Genomic DNA, 24,897 nt, shown 5'->3' with positions numbered 1-24,897 from the left:
AACTGAGGCGGAATAAGGGGAACCAGCCTGCATTCTACGAGCAGATGGAAAACCGCTTTAAAAACTGTACACAGATTGGCCGCCACAGCGGACCTCGCCATTAATATCGCCTGGCGGATTCGTGCCGGGGACCGGCACGCCTTCCCGCCCGGAAAGCAGTGCGTCAGACCGCACGGTTAACCTAGCGGGAAGTTTAGGAATTACTTTAAAACAGTACGAAGTAAATAAGACAGGAAGAGAACTCCAGATAGTTTTAAGAAAATGAATATGGATTAAATGTAAATTAATCGTAAACCTAATGCTCACCAGTTGGCAAACGTAACACACTACGGAATGCAATTAAAAGCCTCACGGAGTGGCAGCGCGGTTAGAGGGGCGATGTACGGATTGCGGATGCTCGAATCCTCCCTCGGGAATGGGTGTGTATGTTGTTCTTAGCATATGTTAGTTTAAGTAGTGTGTAAGTTCAATGCCCGATAACCTCTGTAGTTAGGTTCCTAAGGAATTCACTCACACGGAATTAACGAGTCACTTTGAGATCCAGTAATTGTCTGCCATTGCAACGCAGAAGTTTGAAATTTGGCTCAAAGATGCCCAAAATCTTGCTCTGAAATGGTACAGAGGCATGGCACTCTGAGATGTCACACTTGAGCTCGGCGACGCTTCAAACAGCAAGTTGTCGACACATACCAAGAAACACTAGATTTGAGTTCATGTGGGGTGTACGGTGGGTCACTGATGTCACATTGGCACTAAATTTCACCACAGTTCCCCCCAACGCCACGGTGAGTGTGCTATGCGATGGAGAGGTCGTCATACATACACTCTCTCACCCACATTTCATTTCTTCTTTAGACCTCTTCCCAAGCAATGTGATTTGTACCACTGTCCAGGGCCCCAATAACTTTATTTATATATTTGTTTATGTATTTACTTCACCCGGCAAGGTTAGTGCCTTTTGACACATCCTACCAGACATCGCAAGTGTCTTAATTCTACAATATGCATAATTTATGAGCAGTGCGTAATAATGTTTGTGGTAAAAATGAGAGCGTTTGGCGCCATTGGCAGGTCCGGCCGCCGTGGTGCAGGTCTTATTCCATTCGACGCCACATTGGACGACCTGTGCGCCGGATGGGGATGAAATGGTGATGAAGACAGCACAACACTCAGTCTCCCTCCTGATCGGAGAAAATCTCCGACCCAGCCGGGCATCGAACCCGGGACCGTAGGACGGCAATCCGTCACGCTGACCATTCAGCGATCGGGTCGAACATGTTACGCTACTTAAAAAAAAAAAAATCAACACACCTTCTAAGAATGTCCTGAGTAACTTCCTCGTTACGTTCCTGTCGACCGTGAATAATGAAATGCAAGGCAGTTACTCAGCGGTAGTCACTTCTAAACAAGGGACTGACTAATCCAAGGAAGAGCGAGAAATAATACTTCAAGGTTACCGCATTATATGGGAGAAAGAAAATTGTAAATTATGTGTTCATGGGAGGACATATGTCAAGTTTTCACTTGTATTAGACACTAAGCGTATCTTATCATCAATTGCGTATCAACTTCTTATTTCCAAGAGAACCTTTACTATGCAGAGAAAGAGATTCTTGTTTCTCATCCCTATCTGGGGCACCGTTACTTCAATAGTGTACTTTGCTCAGTGCTGCGTGCGCAGCACCACAAACGCTCATTACAGTGTGTAAAGTGGGTCGAGAGCGTCCGACAAGTGCGGTCGCTCTGCCAACAGATTGAGCCCGCGGCTTCGGCGGCAGGCCATCGACAATGCTGCCTCCACGGCGGTCCAAAAAGCGGGCGGCCGGAGCGCCGCCGTATGTTCCGTGCGCCGCGCCGCTGCTCGTAATATCGGCGGCCCGGCCTGCCGGTCGCTCGCTAAGTTGGTCGATAAACAGGCCGTGGCGTGTTCGTTTGCGTAATCTGGGTGTATGGACAAGCAAGAACATCAGTTTAAGCTGTTTGTGTTGCTGATAGTTGTTTGTGCACCGGATGGCCGCGCGCGTGTTTGTCCTGGCGAGGAAGTTTGCGAGAAACCCACCGATCCGCGGTTTCGTGCATGTTTGCAAGAAAATTGCACGCAGGATTTCCATCGCAGCTTTCGAGATTCGGCATTGTACTGTTGTAGGCATAGCAGCTCGAAACACAGTAGTATGTCACATTTACCACTGGCAAAGACATATTTATTTACTAATACATCAAATTTTCTCAGAAAAACAGTATTTTATTTCATGCAGGCATAAGAATCATTTTTCGCAATTCGAATCCTGCCTCGAGCATGGATGTGTATGATGTCCTTAGGTTAGTTAGGTTTAAATAGTTCTAAGTTCTGGGGGACTGATGACCTCAGAAGTTACGTCCCATAGTGCTCAGAGCCATTTGAACCATTTCTGAATAATAATCATTTTACTGACAGCCCTATTAAATTCAGATGCTGACTGGTGTTCCGACTATTATCGGGTAGCAGCTTACACATCTTCACAACAGCAAATGTGAAGGACCACTCTGACGAACGGGGAGTAGTATGGACAAGTGAAACAGAGCATCTGGTTGGGCCTATTTGAAAGTTTGTTTTTATTTTCTGACAATTTCGTGTTTTTTAAGTGCGGATGAATGGTTGATCACAGACAGCCAGACAATGGGAGCTTTATTCCAGAAACGGTTAACTGTGCATTACATTCATTGCACATAATTGTTGCATGGTATATAACGATAACGATTATGTTCGCAACTTCTACCTCCACTCAGCAGGATGGATAATATTGGAATACCTCGTTAAGTCAATAAACTTTCGCATGACAGCAATCAGTTTTGTGTTGTATACAGAAAAATTTTAAGTTAAATTATAGCATTTCGCACAGTGAAACGCTATTTAAATTACCTCTTGGCAGTTGACTCTGGCGGGATGTATGTTTTCCCCGTATCGAAGTACTCAAGATACGCCTCTGACTTGGTGGCACAAGAATAGCACGTTGCCTACGCAACATAGGAGATATTCTTGATTGACTCACCAGTGACCAGAACAGGATGTGAAAGCACCCCAGTCACTTGATGCATATATTCCGCTAATCACTGTACAGCATTTGGCGCTGCGTATCTTATACTAGAACAATCGACCTCCTATGCTACTCCTATTACAAACCGACCGAAGGAAAAATGACCGTCTGTACACCTCTGTAGCCGACAAAAGGTTTTGCCTCATATTCTCACGATCCCTACTACAAAAAATACTACGGAGATAGGCTACATGAAATCTACCTCGAATACCAGGTTTTATACTTTGTCCAGCAAAATATCGCCGGAACAATGTTGCTATTCTTCGAAACAAATTCCGTTTCCTAATTCTGTGACGCTATCAGTCCGCATATGAATTTCTTAAATGTATGCGGAAAATTCAGATAAGCATAGGTCAGCAAATATTTAGTTACGGTTAATAAAAGATTTTGCCTGAAAATTAGCAACGTCGCTAATATGAAGCCATCGCAAAACTGTACGAGGTTAAAGTAAAGCACAATTTTCATTTATTTTGTGGTTATTGATTTGGTGACTCTAATAAAACATGTCCCAGACGTGTAACTGCAGTAGCTTTTCTGAACATCCAGAGAAGCAAAGAAGTAATTTCGTAAAATTTTTAATTTATTGGTTACTTGGCCCAATTTGTTTCTTATATTCCAGGCAGTTGCACAAAGTTCTCAACAGAAGTTGTAGAGAATTTAATTTTGGAAAAGTGATGGTGATCACCCTGTATGTGTTCATGTATGTTACACGTCTTCTACTAAACCACTGCAGCGATTTAGTCCAAACCTGGAACACATATCACGTACTTCTGGGACGAATCTCTATGGGGTTAACAACTACCTATCTATAAATGAAGTTGGGATGAATGTGATAAAGCAGTGTAGCCTACCAGCACTTTATTCATCGAGTATTTTATAATTATAGCACTTAATGACTGGCAACAAGTTTTACATATCATTCCAAACCTATACGAAACATTTTCTCACTGACAACGCTCACAAGATAATTAAAGGAAATAAAAATTATCGCTTACCACATTTTCGGTGATCATGGGGTAAAACTGCTGCATGAAGGCGAACATTTTTATTTGTCACTTCTTTACTACTGACTCCATTCGCAACGTGATTCGCAGACGGTAACCACAAATACCACTGCATGTACGTGCAAAATTCTGTCACTTTAGCAGATACATTGAACTACGTGAAAACGAAACGCTGGGTTACATTCACTAGAGGTACAGGTAAAATGTGTGTACAAAGACGTGTCAAATGCGTAAAATACATTTGAAATAGATTTTACATGTGCATGCACGGGCGAAACCACAGCTAAAAAGCACATCCAAGGCCCATGCAACGATTTAAACCAAATTTGTTTCATATATTACTTACTATCTGGAAAGAAATTTTCTGAGGGTAAGAACCACCACGTTCCTATTGGGGTGGGGGTGATTATATGAAGAGAGAAGGGGGAAAGAATGAGATGGACAGAGAGAGAGGGGGAAGAAGGAGATCGAAGACGATATGATGGGAGGAAGAGTAGGTGGACACAGGTATGGTCGGTGAAGAGGATATGAGCATAGAGAGGCAAGAGGAGATCGACAGAGAAAGGAAGGAGGCGATGGACAGAGAGAGGTGGGGGGAGGAGATGAACGAAGACAGGGGTTGGAGGTGCAGTTGGAATTACTGGGGAAAGGAGGGGATGGCCACAGAGGTGAAGAGTAGGTAAACAGAGGTAGGGAGGAGGAGCAGATGGACACAGAGAGGCAAAGAAGGACATGCAGAGAGAGAGGGAGGAGGAGATAGACAGAAATGGGGTAGCAGGACTAATAGAAGACTGGAATAAATACGTACCTGCGTAATGCTGGGTATTCAGCTATTTCTGGTAAAGTCGAATCCGATTTAGTTCACCGAGAAGGTTGGATGTATGTTTTCCGGGACCCGTAATTGATTCCTCGTGTTAAATACCTTGGGAAGAGTAAAATAGTAGAAAAATGGTGCGCAAATTTTGTGAACCAGTACTTGGGAGGAGGTAAGCGACATGAAAAATGTCATTAAGGAAGTGCAAATTCACACTTTGAAAATGGGATAAGTAGGGGAAATGAAGTACAAATTGCTAGAACATCCCTCTCATTTATCACACATAACTGCTTATTGCCTCATCTAAGGAAATTTATTACTGTGAAACCTTTTTGCACTAAAGTGAAAAGGTTTCTGTATTCATGGGTATTCTGCAGACTGTCCGAAGACAGTGGTGACATTTCCTACCTTGAAAGACAATGGACAAAATGCAATACCCTAAAGCGGGACTATTTCCATAAGTAAGTGTGCTTTGGACAGGCAGTGTCTCATGGAGGAAAGTGTCTTCAAGATTCGGAGATCGATTTTGACTACCCTATGACGATATCTGACAATGGGAGAGGTTATCCAATAGCCCCCCTTCATTTTATTCCATACCAATCTGAAATATGGCAAACGTAATACTGAACTGCACAATTACCGCTTAATAAAATGTCGGAAAGAAACACTAGCAGATCGTCTCTCAGGAAGCCAAGAAAAGTAGTGCGGTGTTGTTGTCATGTTTCCAATGGTCAGACATGTTGAAAAGGGTGTTGTTTCACGTTTCCTGAAGTGTTCATTCTTCCTTATTAGAAAGGAGATACATTACATGTCTTTAAAGGTGAAGTATGTAGCTAGTTTCTTCCATAGTGTCGGAAAAAGAAAGAAGGAAGATTAGTGTTAAACTCACGTCGACGTCGAGGTCATCAGAGATGGAGCGCAAACTCGGATTGTTTAAAAGATGGGGAAGGAAAAGAGCAATGCCCTTTCAAAAGAACTGTCCCGCCATTTGCCTGGAGCTATTTGGGGAAATCACCGGAAACGTAAAGCGAATGGTGTGACACGAGTTCGAACCATCGTCGTCCCAAATGCGAGTACAGTGTGCTAAGAACTGTGCTACCACCTTCGGTCACAGTCTTAGGTCGGTGTGCAGTCAAGGATAATGCCATTTAGTTTTCGTGTTTTGCAAAAACAGCATGACTGTACTTTCTAACTTTTAGAGATGTGTTGTAGGGGAAAGCTGCTGATGCTGCTGTTGTGAAGGCAATTGTCTTCCTTCAAAAGATGCTAGTAGCGCATGCTATACAGTGAAGGTTTCTGCGTCTAGCTATCAATATGCCCATATGTCGATTCTCTCAGCGACACACGGAAGCCATAAATCAAGTATTGTTTCGACACATAATAGCGCAAGCCCAGGCTGGCGCTACGCAGTGACGTCGGGGTGGGGGTCGGAACTGGCCACTCCAGCCAGTGATGTACAGTACTGTAGCGTAAAACACACCAAACTGTCACCGTTACTGTGCTATTCGCTAACTTTGGCGACAGTTTTACGTTTGAAGCTGTACTGAACTTTTTGAAAAGAAAAGTTCACAGACTGTAGAAAGGACATACGTTAATGAAGCAAACGAGATTTGTCGAACGGCATTGTATGTGACAGAGACGTCTTTTATAGTCTTCAGTGGTGGCCTGCGTGATGACTTTTGCAGTCAGTTCGAAACGACAGATTAGATCAAAATTGCTCACAGTAACGTTATGTTACTCTAGAATGTAATTCAGTGGGAGCTAACTACTGATTTTATTTTGTTTATTTCAAGAAAAGGCTTCTACGTGGTGGCTATTCTTGTATCCGGAGGTAAAGAGTCAGAACATCATTCGGAAAACTTTGTCAGCTCTCAAATAATTACGCAATACTTTTTCTATAGCAGAAGCAGAACACCAGAATTAACTTGACAGATTAGCAGTGCGTGTCAGATCGAGACTCGACGCACAACGCAGCCTGGAAAACTTATTCAGGAGGGAACGCTGAACCGGGGCTGACATTACTCCTACCGTCCTCGAAATATACACTATGTGAACAAAAGTAACCGCCTGGGGTGGCCAAGTGGTTCTAGGCGCTACAGCCTGGAACCACGCGACCGCTAAGGTTGCAGGTTCGAATCATGCCTCTGGCATGGATGTGTGTGATGTCCTTAGGTTAGTTAGGATTAAGTAGTTCTAAGTTCTAGAGGACTGGTGACCTCAGACGTTAAGTCCCATAGTGCTCAGAGCCATTTGAACAATTTTTTTTGAACAAATGTATCCGGACACCTGGATGGAAATGACTTACAAGTTCGTGTCGCCTCCATCGGTAACGCTGGAATTCAGTATGGTATTGGCCCACCCTTAGCCTTGATGACAGGCATACGTTCTATCAGGTTCTGGAAGTTTGTTGAGGAATGGCAGCTAATTCTTGACGGAGTTCTGCACTGAGGGGATGTACTGATGTCGTTCGGTGAGGCCTGGCACGAAGTCGGCGATCCAAAACATCCCAAAGGTGTTCAATAGGATTCAGGTCAGGACTCTGTGCAGCCCATTCCATTACAGGGATGTTATTGTCGTGTACCTACTTCGCCATAGGCCGTGTATTATGAACTGATGCTCCATCGTGTTGAAAGATGCAATCACCATCTCCGAATTCCTCTTCAACAGTGGTAATCAAGAAGGTACTTAAAACATCAATATGGTCCTGTGCTGTGACAGTGCCACGCAAAGAAACAAGGAGTGCAAGCCCCCTCCATGAAAAACACGACCACACTCCTCTGAATTTTACTACTGGCACTACACACGCTGGCAGATGACGTTCACCAGGCGTTCACCATACCCACACCATGCCATCGGATTGCCGTGATTCGTCACTCCACACACCGTTTATCCACTATTCAATCGTCCAATGTTTACGACCGTTACATCGAGCGAGGCGTCGTTTGGCATTTATCGGCGTGATGTGTGGCTTATAAGCAGCTGCTCGACCACGAGAGCCAAGTTTTCTCACGTCGCGCCTGTAATAATACTTGCAGTGGATGCTGATGCAGTTTGGAATTCCTGTGTGATGTCTGGATAGATGTCTCCCTATTACACATTCCTAACCTCTTCAGCTGTCTGCAGTCTCTGTCAGTCACCAGACGAGGTCAGCCTGTACGCTTTCGTGCTGTATGTGTCCCTCTACGTTTCCACTTCACTATTACATCAAAAACAGTGGACCTGGGGATGTTTAGGAGTGTGGAAATCTCCCGTACATACGGATGACACAATTGACACCCAATTACCTGACCACGTTCGAAGCCCGTGAGTTCCCATTCTGCTCTCTCACGATGTCTAATGATTACTGAGGTCGCCGGTATGGAGTACGTGGCTGCACAATACACGTCATATGGAAAACATATGTTTTTGGTGGTGACCACTTACTTTTGATCACATAGTGCATTTAGAACAGTTTCTGCTAAATTTATGAACTTGGAGACAGGTATCAGCAGCTTGTAAACATAGAGAGTAACGTCTATCTAATCTAAATTGCGTGGTCTGTAAGAGCTTGTTTCTACAATAATTCAATACTGTGTTGGAATCCCGGTCCAACACACTGTTTTCTGTCTCCCAGAAACTTTCAAGCCGTATCCTCACTCCAGGCAGTGGTGGTCGAACATAGGATGAGAGCTTCTGTCGAAATACTGGCCTTCTGGTACCAACGATCTGCTTGAATCAAAGACGACATCAAAATGGCGGATTAAACCATCGAGTAAAATCCAGCATGCGCAAAATATATTCCAGAATAAGAATTCTGATCAATTCACATTCGTAGGCTTCGCCCTCTCACCATCATTTTGTCAGCTTTACACCTAACCTAGACGTCGAGTTAAGCCACTCATCAGTAGACTAAGACAATAGGCTATTTTCATATGTTGAAAATATGGTTCAAATTTTTGTTATACTGATTGATTATAAAAAGCATTTAAGGTCAATAATGTCACAAAATGCGTCTTACTGTTATGTAATTAAGGCTTAAAAATCATTAAATATCAAGATCTGGTCACTTGATCGAAAACGCTCTATTACTGTCTGATGCCCTGGTGACGTCGCAGACTAGGAATAAGACGAAGTTATAGGAGCGTTACCCGAAGTTATTAGGTGTTTACGTTCTTTTTCTGCAAACGTTTTAGCTATTTAGTGATGGAAAAAGCAATTACAACTTTTAAGTAAAACTAGAAAAGAATTTTGTCAACCATGGCAGCGGAAGCCTTGCGAAAGTTGATGCGTTTATGCTCCACTCATTTACAGCTTCAGTAAGAAATCTTCTGGCAGTTGTTTCGATTGTGAGATGTATTACATAAAGCTTCACATTAATCTTACCCTGAGAAATATACAAGGGATAAATGCATTTACTGCCCGGGTTCTCGGGTTCCATTTCCGGCGGGGTCAGGGATTTTCTCTGCCTCGTGATGACTGAGTGTTGTGTGATGTCCTTAGGTTAGTTACGTTTAAGTAGTTCTAAGCTCTAGGGGACTGATGACCACATATGTTAAGTCCCATAGTGTTCAAAGCCATTTGAACCAAATGCATTTACTTCTGGAACAAACAATTCACTTTTTTTGGAATGCATTGCTGATGCTAGGGAAGATATCACTTTGCGTCCGCTAGGACCATGAGGTTATGCGAAGAGGTGTAAAGCGAGTACAACACACAGGTGACACAAACGAGTGTGTAAACTAACGGGCCGGCCGCGGTGGTCTCGGGGTTCTAGGCGCGCAGTCCGGAACCGTGCGACTGCTACGGTCGCAGGTTCGAATCCTGCCTCGGGCATGGATGTGTGTGATGTCCTTAGGTTAGTTAGGTTTAAGTAGTTCTAAGTTCTAGGGGACTGATGACCACAGCAGTTGAGTCCCATAGTGCTCAGAGCCATTTGGACCATTTTTTTTTTTTTTTTGTAAACTAACGTTAGCGTCTGAAGCAGACTTACTACATCTTTATGTAAGATGATGAATGTGCATAAGTTTAAACAGAAAGGATAGTACCTGGACAGTATGAATATTAAATACTGTTTCTAATAAAGTAAGAAGAGTGCGGCCATATCAGCTAGAAAATATGTTTTATAACGTGACGTGTGTGAACACCGATTGCAAATGTAAACACATATAAACAGCAAGAAAACCACTATAGTATTGTCTCTGGTCGGTGTGGAGAAGCTTTGTAATTGTGATTTGGTTTTGATATGAGAGGACTGTCGAGTCGCTTTTCAAATAAGTTGAAATGTATTTTTGGGTTGGATTCGAACCACGGATCTATAAACATCATCTTATGAAACTCGACGGTTTACCGTACTAACAACTTTTTTCTAAAAAAGGAACCTCCCACAATTATTTTTTTTAAATGAACCTCCCCTGCGCCCAAAGGGAGGGGTGGGGCCAGAGTGGGCAGGCGTCGAAACCCGAGGTCTGGCCACCATGTACCGTTCCCAGCTATCAGGAACCAAGGAAAGCGTAGGGAACGTGGAGCAGAGGTATAATGAACATAGTTTATTCTTTCTTTGTTTTCTTTTGTTATCTATTTAATTATCATTAATACTACCGAGAGTAGCAGGAAACCGACATCTCGCGGAGGAGGGTGAAGCGAGACGTCAGACTCATTGAGACTATCGACGTATATGTTTGCCGAGAAGAACATTCCAATGACCAGAGAATATATCTGTTCTAAATGTGGAAGAGGCGGGGATCAACTCTTCATGACAGAAAAACCCCAGCTCTGGGGTGGGTTAAGGAAGACAATGCAAAGAAAACTGGAGAAAAATTGTCTTTATTTTGGACTGCGGACAACTGCACAATGGCGTTCATTAAGGAACTGCCAAACATCAAGATACGTTTCCCGTCATCAGCAAAGAAGTAGTGAGCTGCTTGTCCACAAATCCACTTCACAGTCTTTGTCTTCGCTTGCGGGAAGTATCCCGCGTTCAGAAAGATGAGCATTTGCGTAAGTATCTGATGAGGAGTCGTACGGGTGATTAGGGACAACATCTGCAAACACCAGGAACCAGACACCTTTTGCCGATCTGCACACCAGTTGGTGCTCCTCTGTGTCCTAAACATCACAAGCGACACACAACGCGGCGTCTGCGAGTTGAATCCTCGGAATGCGTGACTTGCATACTTGCTTCCTATTGACAGTTAGGTGCCATGCGCGCTGGACGACAGTGTCAAGATAAGGATCGCCAGAGGGCACACGAGTCAACGTGGGGATGCTTCACCTCAGCCACATCCTCTGACCTGTGCTGCTGAAGGAAACCATAGATCGCCTTCGTGGACGTCAAGAGCGTTGGCAGTATCGCAGTACGGACGTGGCGTAAGTAAAAGAAGGGCGGCGGGATTTTCGAAAACTGGATAGGTGCTGAGAGAGATAGTGGTGCAAGGACCTCCAGCAACAGGCTGGTAAGGCGCGTAGGACTACGGCGCGACAACGTCATGTGAAAGTCAACTTAAAGGACTATCGCGCTGTCAGGCACATTATAAGGACCTAAACCGCCCGTGCACAGCGAGAGGGTGAGGTTCTCGTACCTTATCTTGAACAGCAAGCCGTGGCAAGCGAATGAACGCAATGCCGCTGGCAGGTGGCGGTCCGTGGGTGGTGGAATACTAAGTGTCTGTGTCACGTCCAGGATATGTCAAGTCAAATATACATTTACGTATTGTGTTTGTTGCAGAAGATCGAGTGCTCGTAAACGGTGATCTAAAATCCCAGCTCATAGCTTGGAACTTAGACGTCGGCAGTTGAGGGCAACTGTCCGCTGCAGATCACTTGCGTAATCGAGCCCTAACCAACGGATAGTATCAGCTACACGCAAAGGAGCATCATTGTCTGCAGGAAGCCACTGACCTATAACCAGGGCGCTCGATTTGCGGACGTTAAAGCAGCTACCAGAACCTTCGCTGTAGGTGGTGACCCATGCAAGTGACTCTCTGATCTTAGAACCGCTACTATGGGCCATGACGAGAACGTCTGCATTAGCAGTGCATCTGAATATATGGTCATCGAGAAACATCCCAGAGAGGCGTTGACGAAGGCTGCTGAGCAACCATTCCACGTCGAAAACAACCTAGCTACCGAATCATTCAGTTGTAGCTGGCAAAAACGACAATTTCTACTAGGAGTTTAATTTCGTTCAATGACACTATCCTTCGTTGTAACAATGAGAGGCATATCTCGTAGCCAAGTTAAGGTTAAATTCACAGTGCAACACATTTTTAAATAAGTTAGTGAACTTGTGCGTCGACATGGTGGCAATTAGTCGGTACAGTGCAGCCACACATTACCAATTTTCTTTTTCTCTGGAACGCTCAAAAATAACTTTTCATGATTTTTTATAATTTTATTTGTACAGTATGTTACCACACATCATTCGTAACACATTTTCCAAAATGTAAATTCCAAAACAAGCCATCACTCTGAAAAGCAACGAGTTAGCCAGTGATGTCACTGGCTTCACATGACACGAATGTAGCGTTTTAGTGGGCTTTTGAATTATTCGAACTTCATTTCCGTTTTTATAAGAGAATATTGAAATTCAAGAGGAAAAAAGCATGTTAGGAACATAAAATGAGATAATTAATCATTTAAAACAGTTTCCAGAAAACAGTCATATACCGTATTATGGTTTCATATTCACGATCGGGGCCCCACCTCCCACATAAGCAAAACGTCACCTTCGAGACCCACCTATAGTATACTTTGGGCCACTCTACAGAGTAGTGAGCCACCACAACTTACGTTCCAGAAAATAATGCTGTCGTAAATAAATATGTTCAGAGTTTTCTTAAAATGACCCCATAACTGCCTACATATACAGCAGTAGTAGGGCAAAGCTCGTTTCAGAGCGTTTTGTTAGTGCAGGCTGCCTACATTCAGGCGCAAATATGTTGTTCTCTTTTGATTAACAGAGCCTTAAACTACTGTTCTCCTAAGAGGATTATGATGCCCTGAGGATATACTTTCCATTTGCTTGACAGGTCCCTAACCTATTGTTCCTCCACCCTTTCCCCTCCCTCTCCTGCTTCCAACTTCTTAGGAAACCTCCAACCATGCTGCCTTCTCCTCACTGATACCTTTATACTGCCAGCCCAGAGTTATTTGAACACCTCATAGCACTCAATCAATTTCATTGTCTACATAATTAATTTCATCGATTAATTAACCTCTACCCTCTGTTAAACTCCCCAACCCCCTCCTCCCCAAATACCCCCCCCCTTTCCAGGAAATTGGCGGCAATGTGCTAGAGAGTAAGTGTCTCATGGCAGGAACTTCAATTACATAGCAGAAGGTGTATTGTTCAATTATTAAAAAAATTAGATTTGCAGTGGTTTGCTCTCTCTTTTTCGTCATTCTCTGCTGTTTGGGAAGATGCATGTCTTGTTAATTACACTTAAAAGAAGTAACTGAATTGATAACTTCCTTTTTCATCCCTACTGTACAAGGAATACCACCATAAAACACACATCACACATTACTACACATTTAAAATCTTGCGACTGCCAAGCACGCACCATCAACTGGCTTGCACAGAATGCAACCCATGCAGGCCCCCCAGAGTTGTGGTGTATCAGGGGCAATGCGTCTGTCAGTAGCTGTGCCATGTGCTGGTGTCCAAGAGGGGCCCATGACTGACAGATGCTAATCCCTGAATAAAAGCATCAGCGGTGGCAACACTTAGATACTTGATAATTAAATGACACCCTCAGCTGCCAACAGGTGTTGTTGATATACCCTGAAGGGGCAGCTGAAAATGTGTACCCCGAGGTATATCAACAACACCTGTCGGCAGCTGAGGGTTTCAATTAATTATCATTTATTCTAGAGAAGCTGCACAGTTTTCAATGGTATCTGTTGTTTCAAGAAGAGTTACTATCTTCATATTCTCTGATACTTGATATCAGAGAAATTCCTGTCAAAACTCCTGCTCTCTCTCTCTCCCTCTCTCTCTCTCTATTCCTTTTATTCCATAGTCTGCCACTGCTTGGCCTGCATGTGCCGTCAGTCGTAGTAGGAGTGAACTGCAAACAAAGCAGTGTTTACCCCATAAACCCATACAGAATACTGATGCACACAAGAACTCCTTCCAAGGCAAATGAGTTACTGAGAATGGATTCTGCCATGGGCTCTAAGCTGAAGAGAAAGCACAACAGGATATTCAATTACATGTCCTTAGATATGTTGTTTATTTATAAAATTCAACTTCCAGCGGCTGGATCTCGCTTTTATTTGTTGCGATAAGCTCACATCCGATGCACAGTATACACTTGATACACTACTGGCCATTAAAATTGCTACACCAAGAAGAAATGCAAATGATAAACAGGTATTCATTGGACAAATATATTATACTAGAACTGACATGTAATTACATTTTTACGCAGTTTGGGTGCATGGATCGTGAGAAATCCAGGCCCAGAACAACCACCTCTGGCCGTAACAACGGCCTTGATACGCTTGGGCATTGAGTCAAACAGAGCTTGGATGGAGTCTATAGGTACAGCTGCCCATGCATCTTCAGCACGATACCACAGTTCATCAAGGGTAGTGACTGGTGTATTGTGACGAGCTAGTTGTTCGGCCACCATTGACCAGACGTTTTCAATTGGTGAGAGATCTGGAGAATTCACTGGCCAGGGCAGCAGTCGAACATTTTCTGTATCCAGAAAAGCTCGTACAGGACCTGCAACCTGCGGTCGTGCATTATCCTGCTGAAATGTAGGGTGTCGCAGGGATGGAATGAAGGGTAGAGCCACGGGTCGTTACACATCTGAAATGTAAGGTCCACTGTTCAAAGTGCCGTCAGTGCGAACAAGAGGTGAGCGAGATGTGTAACCAATGGCATCCCATACCATCATGCCGGGTGGTTCACCAGTATGGTGATGAGGAATACACGGTTCTAATGTGCGTTCACCGCGATGTCGCCAAATATGGATGCGACCATCATGATGCTGTAAACAAAACCTGTATTCATCTGAAAAAAGGACGTTTTGCCATTCGTGCACCCAGGTTCGTCTTTGAGTACATCATCACAGGCGCTACTGTCTGTGATTCAATGTCAAGGGTAACCCCAGCCATGGTCTCCAAGCTGATAGTCCATGCTGCTGCAAACGTCATGGAACTTTCTTGCAAATGGTTTTTGTCTTGCAAACGTCCTCCTCAGTTGACGCAGGGATCGAGACGTGGCTGCACGATCCATTACAGCCATGCAGATTAGATGCCGGTCACCTCGACTGCTAGTGATACGAGGCCGTTGGGATCGAGCACGGCGTTCTGAATTACCCTCCTGAACCCACGGTTTCCATATTCTGCTAAGTCACTGGATCTCGACCAACGCGAGCAGCAATGTCGCGATACGATAAACCGTAATCGCGATAGGCTACAATCCGACCTTTATCAAAGTTGGAAACGTGATGGTACGCATTTCTCCTCCTTACACGAGGCATGGCAACAACGTTTCACCAGGCAACGCCGTTCAACTACTGTTTGTGTATGAGAAATCGGTTGGAAACTTTCCTCATGTCAGCATGTTGTAGGTGTCACCACCGGTGCCAGCCTTGTGTGAATGCTCTGAAAAGCTAATCATTAGCATATCACAGCATCTTCTTCCTGTCGGTTAAATTTCTCGTCTGTAGGAAGTAATCTTCATGGTGTAGCAATTTTAATGGCCAGTAGTGTATATAATTGAATTTCCTAAGAACCTTCCTCTTCAACATGGACGACAGCTTAGAGCTGATGGCGGAATCTATTCTCAGTCAGGCATTTTACCTGGAGGCATTTCTTGTGTGCATCAGTATTCTGCATGGGTTTACTGGGTAAAGAGTGCTTTGTTTGCTGTTCAGTCCAACCATGGCTGAAAGCATCTACAGGGGTTGCCGTGGCGCACTACAGCATAATCCTTGTAAGATCATGATAAAAAGAAGTGTGATTATTACTTACTTTATTTTGAAGTATTTTACTAGACCTGAATGTTCCTAAACAGCAGAGAATGAAGAGGAAGAGACATCCTACCCCTGAAAATGTATTTTTTTATAATTAAACAGTGTACCATCGGGTATGTAATTGAATTTCCCATTGTGAGATACTTCTTCTGCAGCACAGAGCCTCCAGTTTCCATGTAGGTGTTGGGTTTGGTGAGGCGAGGATAGGTTTGAGGGATATATCTGAAAGGTAGGGGTTAATTAAATGATGAATTTCATTAAGTAGTCAATCAAATTGATAGAGTGAGAGGGAGTATTCCAACAACTCACACCTGAAAGTGTAACTGTATCAGCGAGTGGAATGGAGAGGGTTGTAGTTATCTGAGGGGTTGGGATAAGGAGTGGGAGGGAGAAGGAAGGGAGAAAGGACCTGTCAATGAGAAGGAAGAATAATTCCCAGAGGGTCATAATCCTCTTAACAGATCAGTAAGCTACGAACCTATCAATCGAAAGAGAACAATATGATTGTGCCTGAATGTATATTTGCCCCTGAATGTAGGCTACAAATACTAACAAAATGCCCCAAAACGAGCTTTACACTACTACTTACAGCTTTCAGTTACAAATGTTTAATTTATCTTTGTTATAGTTGAAAATATTACAATTCGAAAATCTATACGTGTAGTGAGAATAAGCTAAGAAGTCAATTGTAGCAGGCCGTTCTGGAGTTATTTCAAAAATTTCTAGGTACGGTTGACCTATGTTGAAACGAAAATTACTTCAACTATCCGTCTATCTGTGTTCATGGACGTATGCTGCCACACCGCACAAGTCCAACGTCTAGTATTAGTAGGTTCAACACACTTTCATCTGCTTTTGTAAAATGCTGATGAAATGAATGGAAGTACTGGTTCAGATCTCTTAAAGTCGCCAAGCTATCGACTAGTTTGTTGCAGACGTCCATCTTTCCCTATACTGTGCTAACGTTTCCGTCTCCACTTAAGTATTGCATAGAACATCCTATGTAACTTGTTAGACAGACAAACATATCTGCTAAAGGAACATGCCCAACTGGGCATTATAGTGGAAACTGAAAAACGGGTTGAGTTGTAAGGTTTTTTATTTTCCAGTGCTTAGACGACGACCGGTTTTGGGGTATTACATGCCCATTGTCAGGTCTGGAAATCTTGTGCTGCGACCTCTATCACCACTATGGAGAACACAGGAAGCGGTGTACCAATCCATGCTCTTCACTCGATGGTGGTACACAGCATCCTGTACTCTCCATCGCGGCGCTAGGGGTAGCAGCACAAAACTGCCACACATGTGATAGCCATATAATAGTCCGAAATCGGCTATGACCTTAGCACTCGAAAGTAAACATCCCTTCAACTCAAATGGTATTCTAAATCTGAACTTGATTGACACAGTCTATTCCTCGTCTTCCCTTACCATTCTCTTCCTTCCACGTAAATTATTCTTCAGTGACACAGAGTAACTCCCTTAAATTCATTCCTCACCTACTTTTTCAGTACTTCATCAAAGACTACGCTTTAAGCCACGATGCGTGCTCGGTATAACCTATCGTGAACAGCACTACCTACTAACGGGAGGTGACCAGGTCGTAGTCCATGTTACATATGGCATGAAGTTGTAATCCCTCGGTAGCCATGATTACAGCGCCAGCTCAGCTGCAGAGTGGTCCAGTGAGTGTGCTGGTGGTGGTGGTGGTGACGCGTGCCTTCTTGTGTGTGGCAGTGCGTCCGCTGTGGGTGCGCGTGCTGGACCGGCCGGGGCAGCTGGTGGCGGGTCGCCGCTACGCGGTGCGCTGCGAGACGGCGGGGTCGCGGCCGCCGGCGGTGCTCACCTGGTACAAGGCGTCGCGCCCGCTGCGCAGGACCAAGGTACGTCTGCCACCCGCGTGCCGCTGCTCCGGAGGTGGCGTGGTCATCCTGTCCTGGTACTCGAAAGTCAGTAGCATGACACTGAACGTCAAACCACTTTGACACTGTTTTCCTCGAAACCAGAGCCTTCGTGCACTACCGTTCGATTTAAAAATTGTCCATCCCGATTCATTTACATCATTGACTTTCATTAACAATAAACTTGGCACTTGATTCTAAAATTTGCAATCATAACTGATTTACATTATTGACATTCATTAACAATGAAATTAGCACTTGAGGGCAGCATTTACAATCACTTTAAAATAAAAGGTTTCGGTGAACCGAGTGACGAAAAAAGACACTCTCGATTATTATTCTAACTATAAACGACCGATGATTAATTTACCATGGTTCAGAGCATATCGTGTAATACTACACACGTCAAAAAAGTTTTGCATCACCCCGATTGCTAGAACTCCTGAAGATAGACATTGACTGTGGATACTGTATCACAGACACAGTCCCTTTGTCTGTTCAGAGATGTCACTAAACCCGCCCAGCGATGTAAACAAACATGCATGAGTAGCGCCTATTGGACGGAGGGCGTCCGACAGCCGATCAGTTCCAGTCATTCCACTAGGAACTAGGTAAACGGCTCGTGCTGTCTGCAGTTCAACCATGCCTAGACGGTCAATACCGCGATTCGATCGCGTCCGCATTGTTACTTTGTGCCAGGAAGGGCTTTCAACAATGCAAGTGTCCAGGCGTCTCGGAGTGAAGCATACCGATGTTTTTACGACTTGGAGGATATACAGAGAGAGCCGGCCGGTGTGGCCGTGCGGTTATAGGCTCTTCAGTCTGGAACCGCGTGACCGTTACGGTCGCAGGTTCGAATCCTGCCTCGGGAATGGATGTGTGTGATGTCCTTAGGTTAGTTAGGTTTAAGTAGTTCTAAGTTCTAGGGGACTGATGACCACACCTGTAAGTCCCATAGTGCTCAGAGCCATTTGAACGAGCCATATACAGAGAGACATGAACTGTCGATGACGTGCCTCGCTCAGACCGCAATAGGGCTACTACTGCAGTAGACGACCGCTACGGATTATGGCTGAGAAGAACCCTGTCAGCAGCGCCACCATGTTGAATAATGCTTTTTGTGCAGCCTCAGGACGCCGTGTTACGACTCAAACTGTGCCCAATAGGCTACATGATGCGCAACTTCACTCCCGACGTCCATGGCGAGGTCCATCTTTGCAACCACAACACCATGCAGCGCGGTACAGATGAGCCCAACAACATGCCGAATGGTCCGCTCAGGATTGACATCACGTTCTCTTCAACGATGAGTGCCGCAAATGCCTTCAACCAGACAATCGTCAGAGACGTGTTTGGAGGAGACCCAGTCAGGCCGATCGCCTAAGACACACAGTCCAGCGAGTGCAATAAGGTGGAAGTTTCTTGCTGTTATGGGGTGGCATTATGTGGGACCGACGCCCACCGCGGATGGTCACGGAAGGCGCCGTAACCACTGTACGATACGTGTATGCCATCCTCCGACCAATAGTGCAACCATATCGGCAGCATATTGGCGATGCATTCGTCTTCATGGATGACAATTCGCGCCCCCATCGTGCACATCTTGTGAATGACTTCCTTCAGGGTAACGACATCGCTCGACTAGAGTGGTCAGCATGTTCTCCAGACATGAACCCTATCGAAGATGCCTGGGACAGATTGAAAAGGGAGGTTTTTGGACGACGTGACCCACCAACCACTCTGAAGGATCGACGCCAAATGGATATTGAGGAGTGGAACAATCTGGACCAACAGTGCCTTGATGAACTTGTGGATAGTATGCAACGGAGAATACAGGCATGCATCAATGCAAGAGGACGCGGTACTAGGTATTACGGGTGTCCGTGTGTACAGCGGTCTGGACCACCACCTCTGAAGGTCTCGCCGTATGGTGGTACAACATGCAATGTGTGGTTTTCATGAACAATAAAAAGGGTGCAAATGATGTTTATGTTGATCTATATTCCAATTTTCTGTACGCGTTCCTGAACTCTCGGAACCGAGGTGATGCAAAACGTCTTTTGATGTGTGTATTTAAATGAAGATTCCGCCATTAGACTGTATATAGATTTTTTTATTCTACTGTACAATCATGATTTCGGCCTTCTCCTGTTTTCACGTACGACAATGTTTAGCTTGATTAGACTTCTACAAAGGAAGTTGAGGTGTCTAGCGAAGCGATCAGGAGCCGAAGCGTCCACGTAATACATCTCTGCGAGCAAGCTGCAGCAAGCACAGCGTCAGCGACTCAACGATTGCACGGTCTAGCTAGCCAGGAAACTTGCAGCCAGCCCGCAGAAGTCCTTCCAATACACCAGACGCGAAGAACGGGTGGCCCGCACAAACGTGGCAGGGGCCTCTCCTGCTGCGAAGCTTTCTCTACAGCCGGTGTGTCACGGAGGGCCAATCGAATGCAAGTGTGCGTCTAACACGGAAATATCTAGGACGTCGCTGGCCCCGATCTAGGAATTGTGAAAGTGTCATGTAAAGACAGATGTGTTAAGGGGTAGGGTATAGAAACAAATCGATAGGTTGACAGAGCAAAACACCAACACAGAGCATGGAGCAAGAAAACGAAGGTGATCGTCGTCCCGTGTGAGTTGTAGTGTGTATTGTGTCTGTGGCAGACGTGAACGGTGTTACGTTTTGTAATTTCGGTGCAAACGTATGAAAATCACTTGACGCTAAGCCGGGGCTCTGCACTGGATTTTCCAATCATGCAAAATGAAATTTTGCGTTAACTGTCGTATTTGTCTTTCCGTATGAGTCAGAAATCATATTCATTTGCGGTTTATGGCCAATCGGAATTCTCGCAGAGTGCTAGTGTGATATGTAGCTGTAACAGCTTTAACGTGGTGCTGAAGTTTTGACAATATGACACACTTCGTGTTGGTGCAGCGTCGATTGTCCTATTTTACACTCAGGAGGCTAATGGCGGAAGATTCAAAGGCGTCGATACTTTATGAGAATTCAACAGCTTACGAACGATGTTTTACTCACTTGTGTGGAAAGAAGATAGAATACGTGCCACGTGATAGATTGTCACACGACGATCTTCTTGGATAATTTCTTCGAACTTCAATGTGAAATCACTGGAGAAGTTCTCAAGCAGCTCCCGGTTTTTGATTCTTGCTATTCCTTGTTTGACTTCGTGTGCGAAACTGAGCGTAACTTTTCATGAAGTGCAGTTGTCGTAAGCGACAGGTAACATGACAGACCTCCTGTGTGGACTGCGCTTTGAGCTACAAAAATGGCAACGAATCAGCATTGATTCAGTCGGGCACACACTTCAGTGAAGCATCTACGGTGCTGCACTGATAGCAATTTACAAGCACTTGGCTGCAGAGTATTATGCACTGGCTGTCTTCCACCCGATACGCGTGAGCTATTTGAAACGATATTTAGTGTTTTGGCAATTGTGATTTATTCATGTCACCTCTGTATATGCAGAGGATTTGTAATAAACGATTAAGAAAGTTGCCACGTTGGTTATATATTTTTTTCTTTATGACACGTGACACAGATGAGTTATTTCAATTCTAATTTCACAATTGACCTTACAGCTTTGTTGCTTCCTGTAATAGTTTTATGTTAGCTGATGATGAATGTTTCGATCGAAACAGGTAGTGAATGAAGTTTCCATAACTAACAGCGTTAAACGAGACCGACTTCAACTACGCTGTAGGCACCTGAGGACCAGTCGGTCTGCTAATTGTGGCAAATCTGAAAGCAGGATACTGTAAGCTGTGCTGGCAAATGTCTGACACTTGCAGCGACGCCATGTGGATTGTGTGCGTACTGCTGTGTGTATCTGTGGACATGTGTTGTGCAGGAGGAGACGGCGGAGAACACGACGGTGAGCGAGCTGACGCTGGTGGCCGCCACGGACGATGACGGCAAGGTGGTGACGTGCCGCGCAGAGAACCCCAACGTCACCGGCGCCTACCTCGAGACCAGCTTCACGCTCACCGTCGTCTGTAAGCCGCTCCGCTCTCTCCCCACCTCTCTCCTCATACTATTAAGTTACCCGCACATCCTTAACGCTGCGTGACTGTCCTTATTACAAGCGCCAAAGTTCGTACTTTTCAACACCCTTTTGGCCCTGGAAACGCTTGGTATACGTTTGAGGAAGGTTCATATTATTAATTTTTGTTTTTGTTTTCCGATAATTTTTCACAGAATGCATTTCCTTTTTATATATTCACGCGTCCGCGTTTCTGAACTTCATCTGTGGGTTGTTGCATAAGTTCGTAGCGTTTTACCAAAAGTTTAATAAACACAACAGATAAACGGAACAGAGATCTTAGTCATATTAATGCCGGGTGATCAAAAAGTCACTATAAATTTGAAAACTTAATAAACCACGGAATAATGTAGATAGACAGGTAAAAATTGACACACATGCTTGGAATTGTATGGGGTTTCACTAGAACAACAACAACAAAAAAGTATTGCTAGATGCGTGAAAGATCTCTTGCGCGCGTCGTTTGGTGATGATCGTGTGCTCAGCCGCCACTTTCGTCATGCTTGGCCTCCCAGGTCCCCAGACCTCAGTCCGAGCGATTATTGGCTTTGGGGTTACCTGAAGTCGCAAGTGTATTGTGATCGACCGACATCTCTAGGGATGCTGAAAGACAATATCCGACGATAATGCCTCACCATAACTCCGGACATGCTTTACAGGGCTGTCCACAACATTACTCCTCGCCTACAGCTATTGTTGAGGAATGATGGCGGACATATTGAGCATTTCCTGTAAAGAACATCATCTTTGCTTTGTCTTACTTTGTTATGCTAATTATTGCTATTCTGATCAGATGAAGCGCCATCTGTCGGGCATTTTGTGAACTTTTGTATTTTTTTGGTTCTAATAAAACCCCAAGTCATTCCAATCTTGTGTATCTATTTTTACCTCTCTATCTACATTATTCCGTGATTTATTCAGTTTTCAAATTTATACTGACTTTTTGATCACCCAGTATATTATAGTTCATTGTTTACACTATTTACAACAGTCTGTCGACGCTGGGGTAACTTTTCCTTTATGCAACTGTGCAACTCACGTCGTTTTGAGGTCAAGAACTCGTTCAGCCATGTTCGGAGGGCAGTTTCGTCTCGAAAGGGAGTTTTTGAAGGTTGTTCGGTAGAGAATGGGAAAGGTGAAAAATCTGGCGCAAGAACAGTTGAATAAGGTGTGTGTTGAATAACGTCCCTATGAAACTCCATTATAGTATTGTTTCTCACAATGAGAGAACACGTACTCGTCATCGCCGAATGCGTCCAAATTTATGGCGTGGTGAGACAAGGAAGTGCTCCAGATGGCCAAGAGTTTAGAAAATAAAAGGAATTTTGATACGGATCTATCACCAAGTGTGTTTAGAAAGCAAGCGGTGTTTGGCTCAATGTGCTGGCACGGTAGCTCAGCGTGCGGTGTTTGGCTCAGCGTGCTGGCACGGTAGCTGAGCGTGTTCGGTAGAGGGTTAGCTGCCCTCCAAAAAACAAAAAACAAATAAGAGTTCGGATTCGCATTGAAAAGGTTGCAGGTTCGGCTCCACCCAGCGACCAATATTTTTGTGCTCCTTCGCAATGCGTGCACTACTGACATCACAATTAACCGCAAGATCACATAGGTTATTTTATTAATTTATATAAGCACAAATGTATTGGCATAAGATGGCATGCGGGACTGAAAACTATTAAAAAGGGTTTGTAGTTAACGCGTACAAGGGAACGTGTTGATGTTGTGCACATAGAAATACAAAATAACCTATATGGCATTGTGGTAAATTCTGACGTCTGCAATGTACGCATTGCCAAGGAGCATTAAAATATTGGCCGTCGGGAGGAGTCGAACCCGCGATCCTTTCGAATCAATTTTCTTACCACTGAGCGAAACACCCCTTCCTAAACACACTGTCACACGGACAATTGATAAGTGGCACATGGTGATAGATACAAATCAAAATTCCTTTTATTTCGTAAACGCTTAGCCATCTGAAGTTCTCACTTGGGGCACTTTCCTGTCTGACCTACATGTACCACGAATTTGTACGAATTCGCCGATGACAAGTAGGCGTCCTCTCCCTCTCAGAGTAGCAGAATTTTTTTATTCTTTTTTTGTGGGGGGGGGGGGGGGGGATCGTGGAGTAACTTTACTTTACGCAGTCCTCCTGGTCTTCATCTTCGATTGCATCTGCGGTTGTTGACAACAAATGTCAGCAGTGATGGTTACAGGTCGGCGAAGCAATTCATATTACATCATACCGCCGCTGTTCTGTCAGATGCATAACATTACCTTTCGCGAATGCGCACAGTTCTTTGTACGGGGAGTTGCTGCTTAGTTCGGGCTCAACCATTACTTCCTTTTACTTATGTTATCATAAAAACACAATTTTTCCTCGCCATTAGCAATACAGGATAGGAATAGTCGGCTTTGTTCATTTGCTAATTGATGGCGAGCAAGCAGAGATGCACATATTGCACACCCCGTGACTTTTGCGATTTTGACTTTGATCATGAGGTATGCAATCACCGCGTTTCCGATCCTCCTCCATTGCATGCAAAATCACACCGTGGTGGAGTGATCACAGTTCATGACATATGGCAGTGTCCGAGTGCAGCAACTTGAGCCATCGAGGATTAATGCGTCTAAATCATCTTCGCAAACCCCGAATGTATTACTCAAGTGCAGAGTCACAAATGACAACACAATCTTCCTTAGAACGAGAAAACCATTCTCTAGCCTTGCTCTGTCCAGTGGCGTTAGCCCCACACACGACGCAAATTTTGTGGCTACCTCTGCTGCTGTCACCCCTCTACTGAACGCAAACAGAATAACATGTCGTAAACAGCAGAGCATGTGTGAGCAATGGCATCTCGTAAACGTTACGCACTTTGAATGCGTACCTAGGAGCAATCAATATTCCGCAAATAGCAGGTGTGAGAAAGCAGAACACAAGCGAATTTACACCTTTAAAAAATAAATTTCGTGCTCATTATGTCATATATCTTCAAGTTAACGATAAAAATCGCCCCTGTTTCTCAGTACACGGCACCCGAAACACGGCACATAAACATTATTCAAACCGAATGAGAAAA

At 44.4% G+C, this 24,897-nt stretch overlaps 1 protein-coding gene across 1 annotated transcript in view; it reads left to right on the top strand.

Moving 5' to 3' along the window:
• Positions 1-24,897, top strand: part of LOC126266645 (nephrin-like) — a 336,835-nt gene that overhangs the window by 238,820 nt on the left and 73,118 nt on the right. Inside the window, exons 6-7 of the mRNA XM_049971078.1 lie at positions 17,597-17,742; positions 21,632-21,776. Of these exons, the coding sequence (XP_049827035.1) occupies positions 17,597-17,742; positions 21,632-21,776 (291 nt within the window). The remainder of the gene's footprint in view (positions 1-17,596; positions 17,743-21,631; positions 21,777-24,897) is intronic.

The sequence above is a fragment of the Schistocerca gregaria genome, chromosome 1, assembly GCF_023897955.1.
Source record: "Schistocerca gregaria isolate iqSchGreg1 chromosome 1, iqSchGreg1.2, whole genome shotgun sequence".
Lineage (NCBI taxonomy): Eukaryota > Metazoa > Arthropoda > Insecta > Orthoptera > Acrididae > Schistocerca > Schistocerca gregaria.
This window is presented reverse-complemented; position numbering and strand designations above follow the sequence as displayed.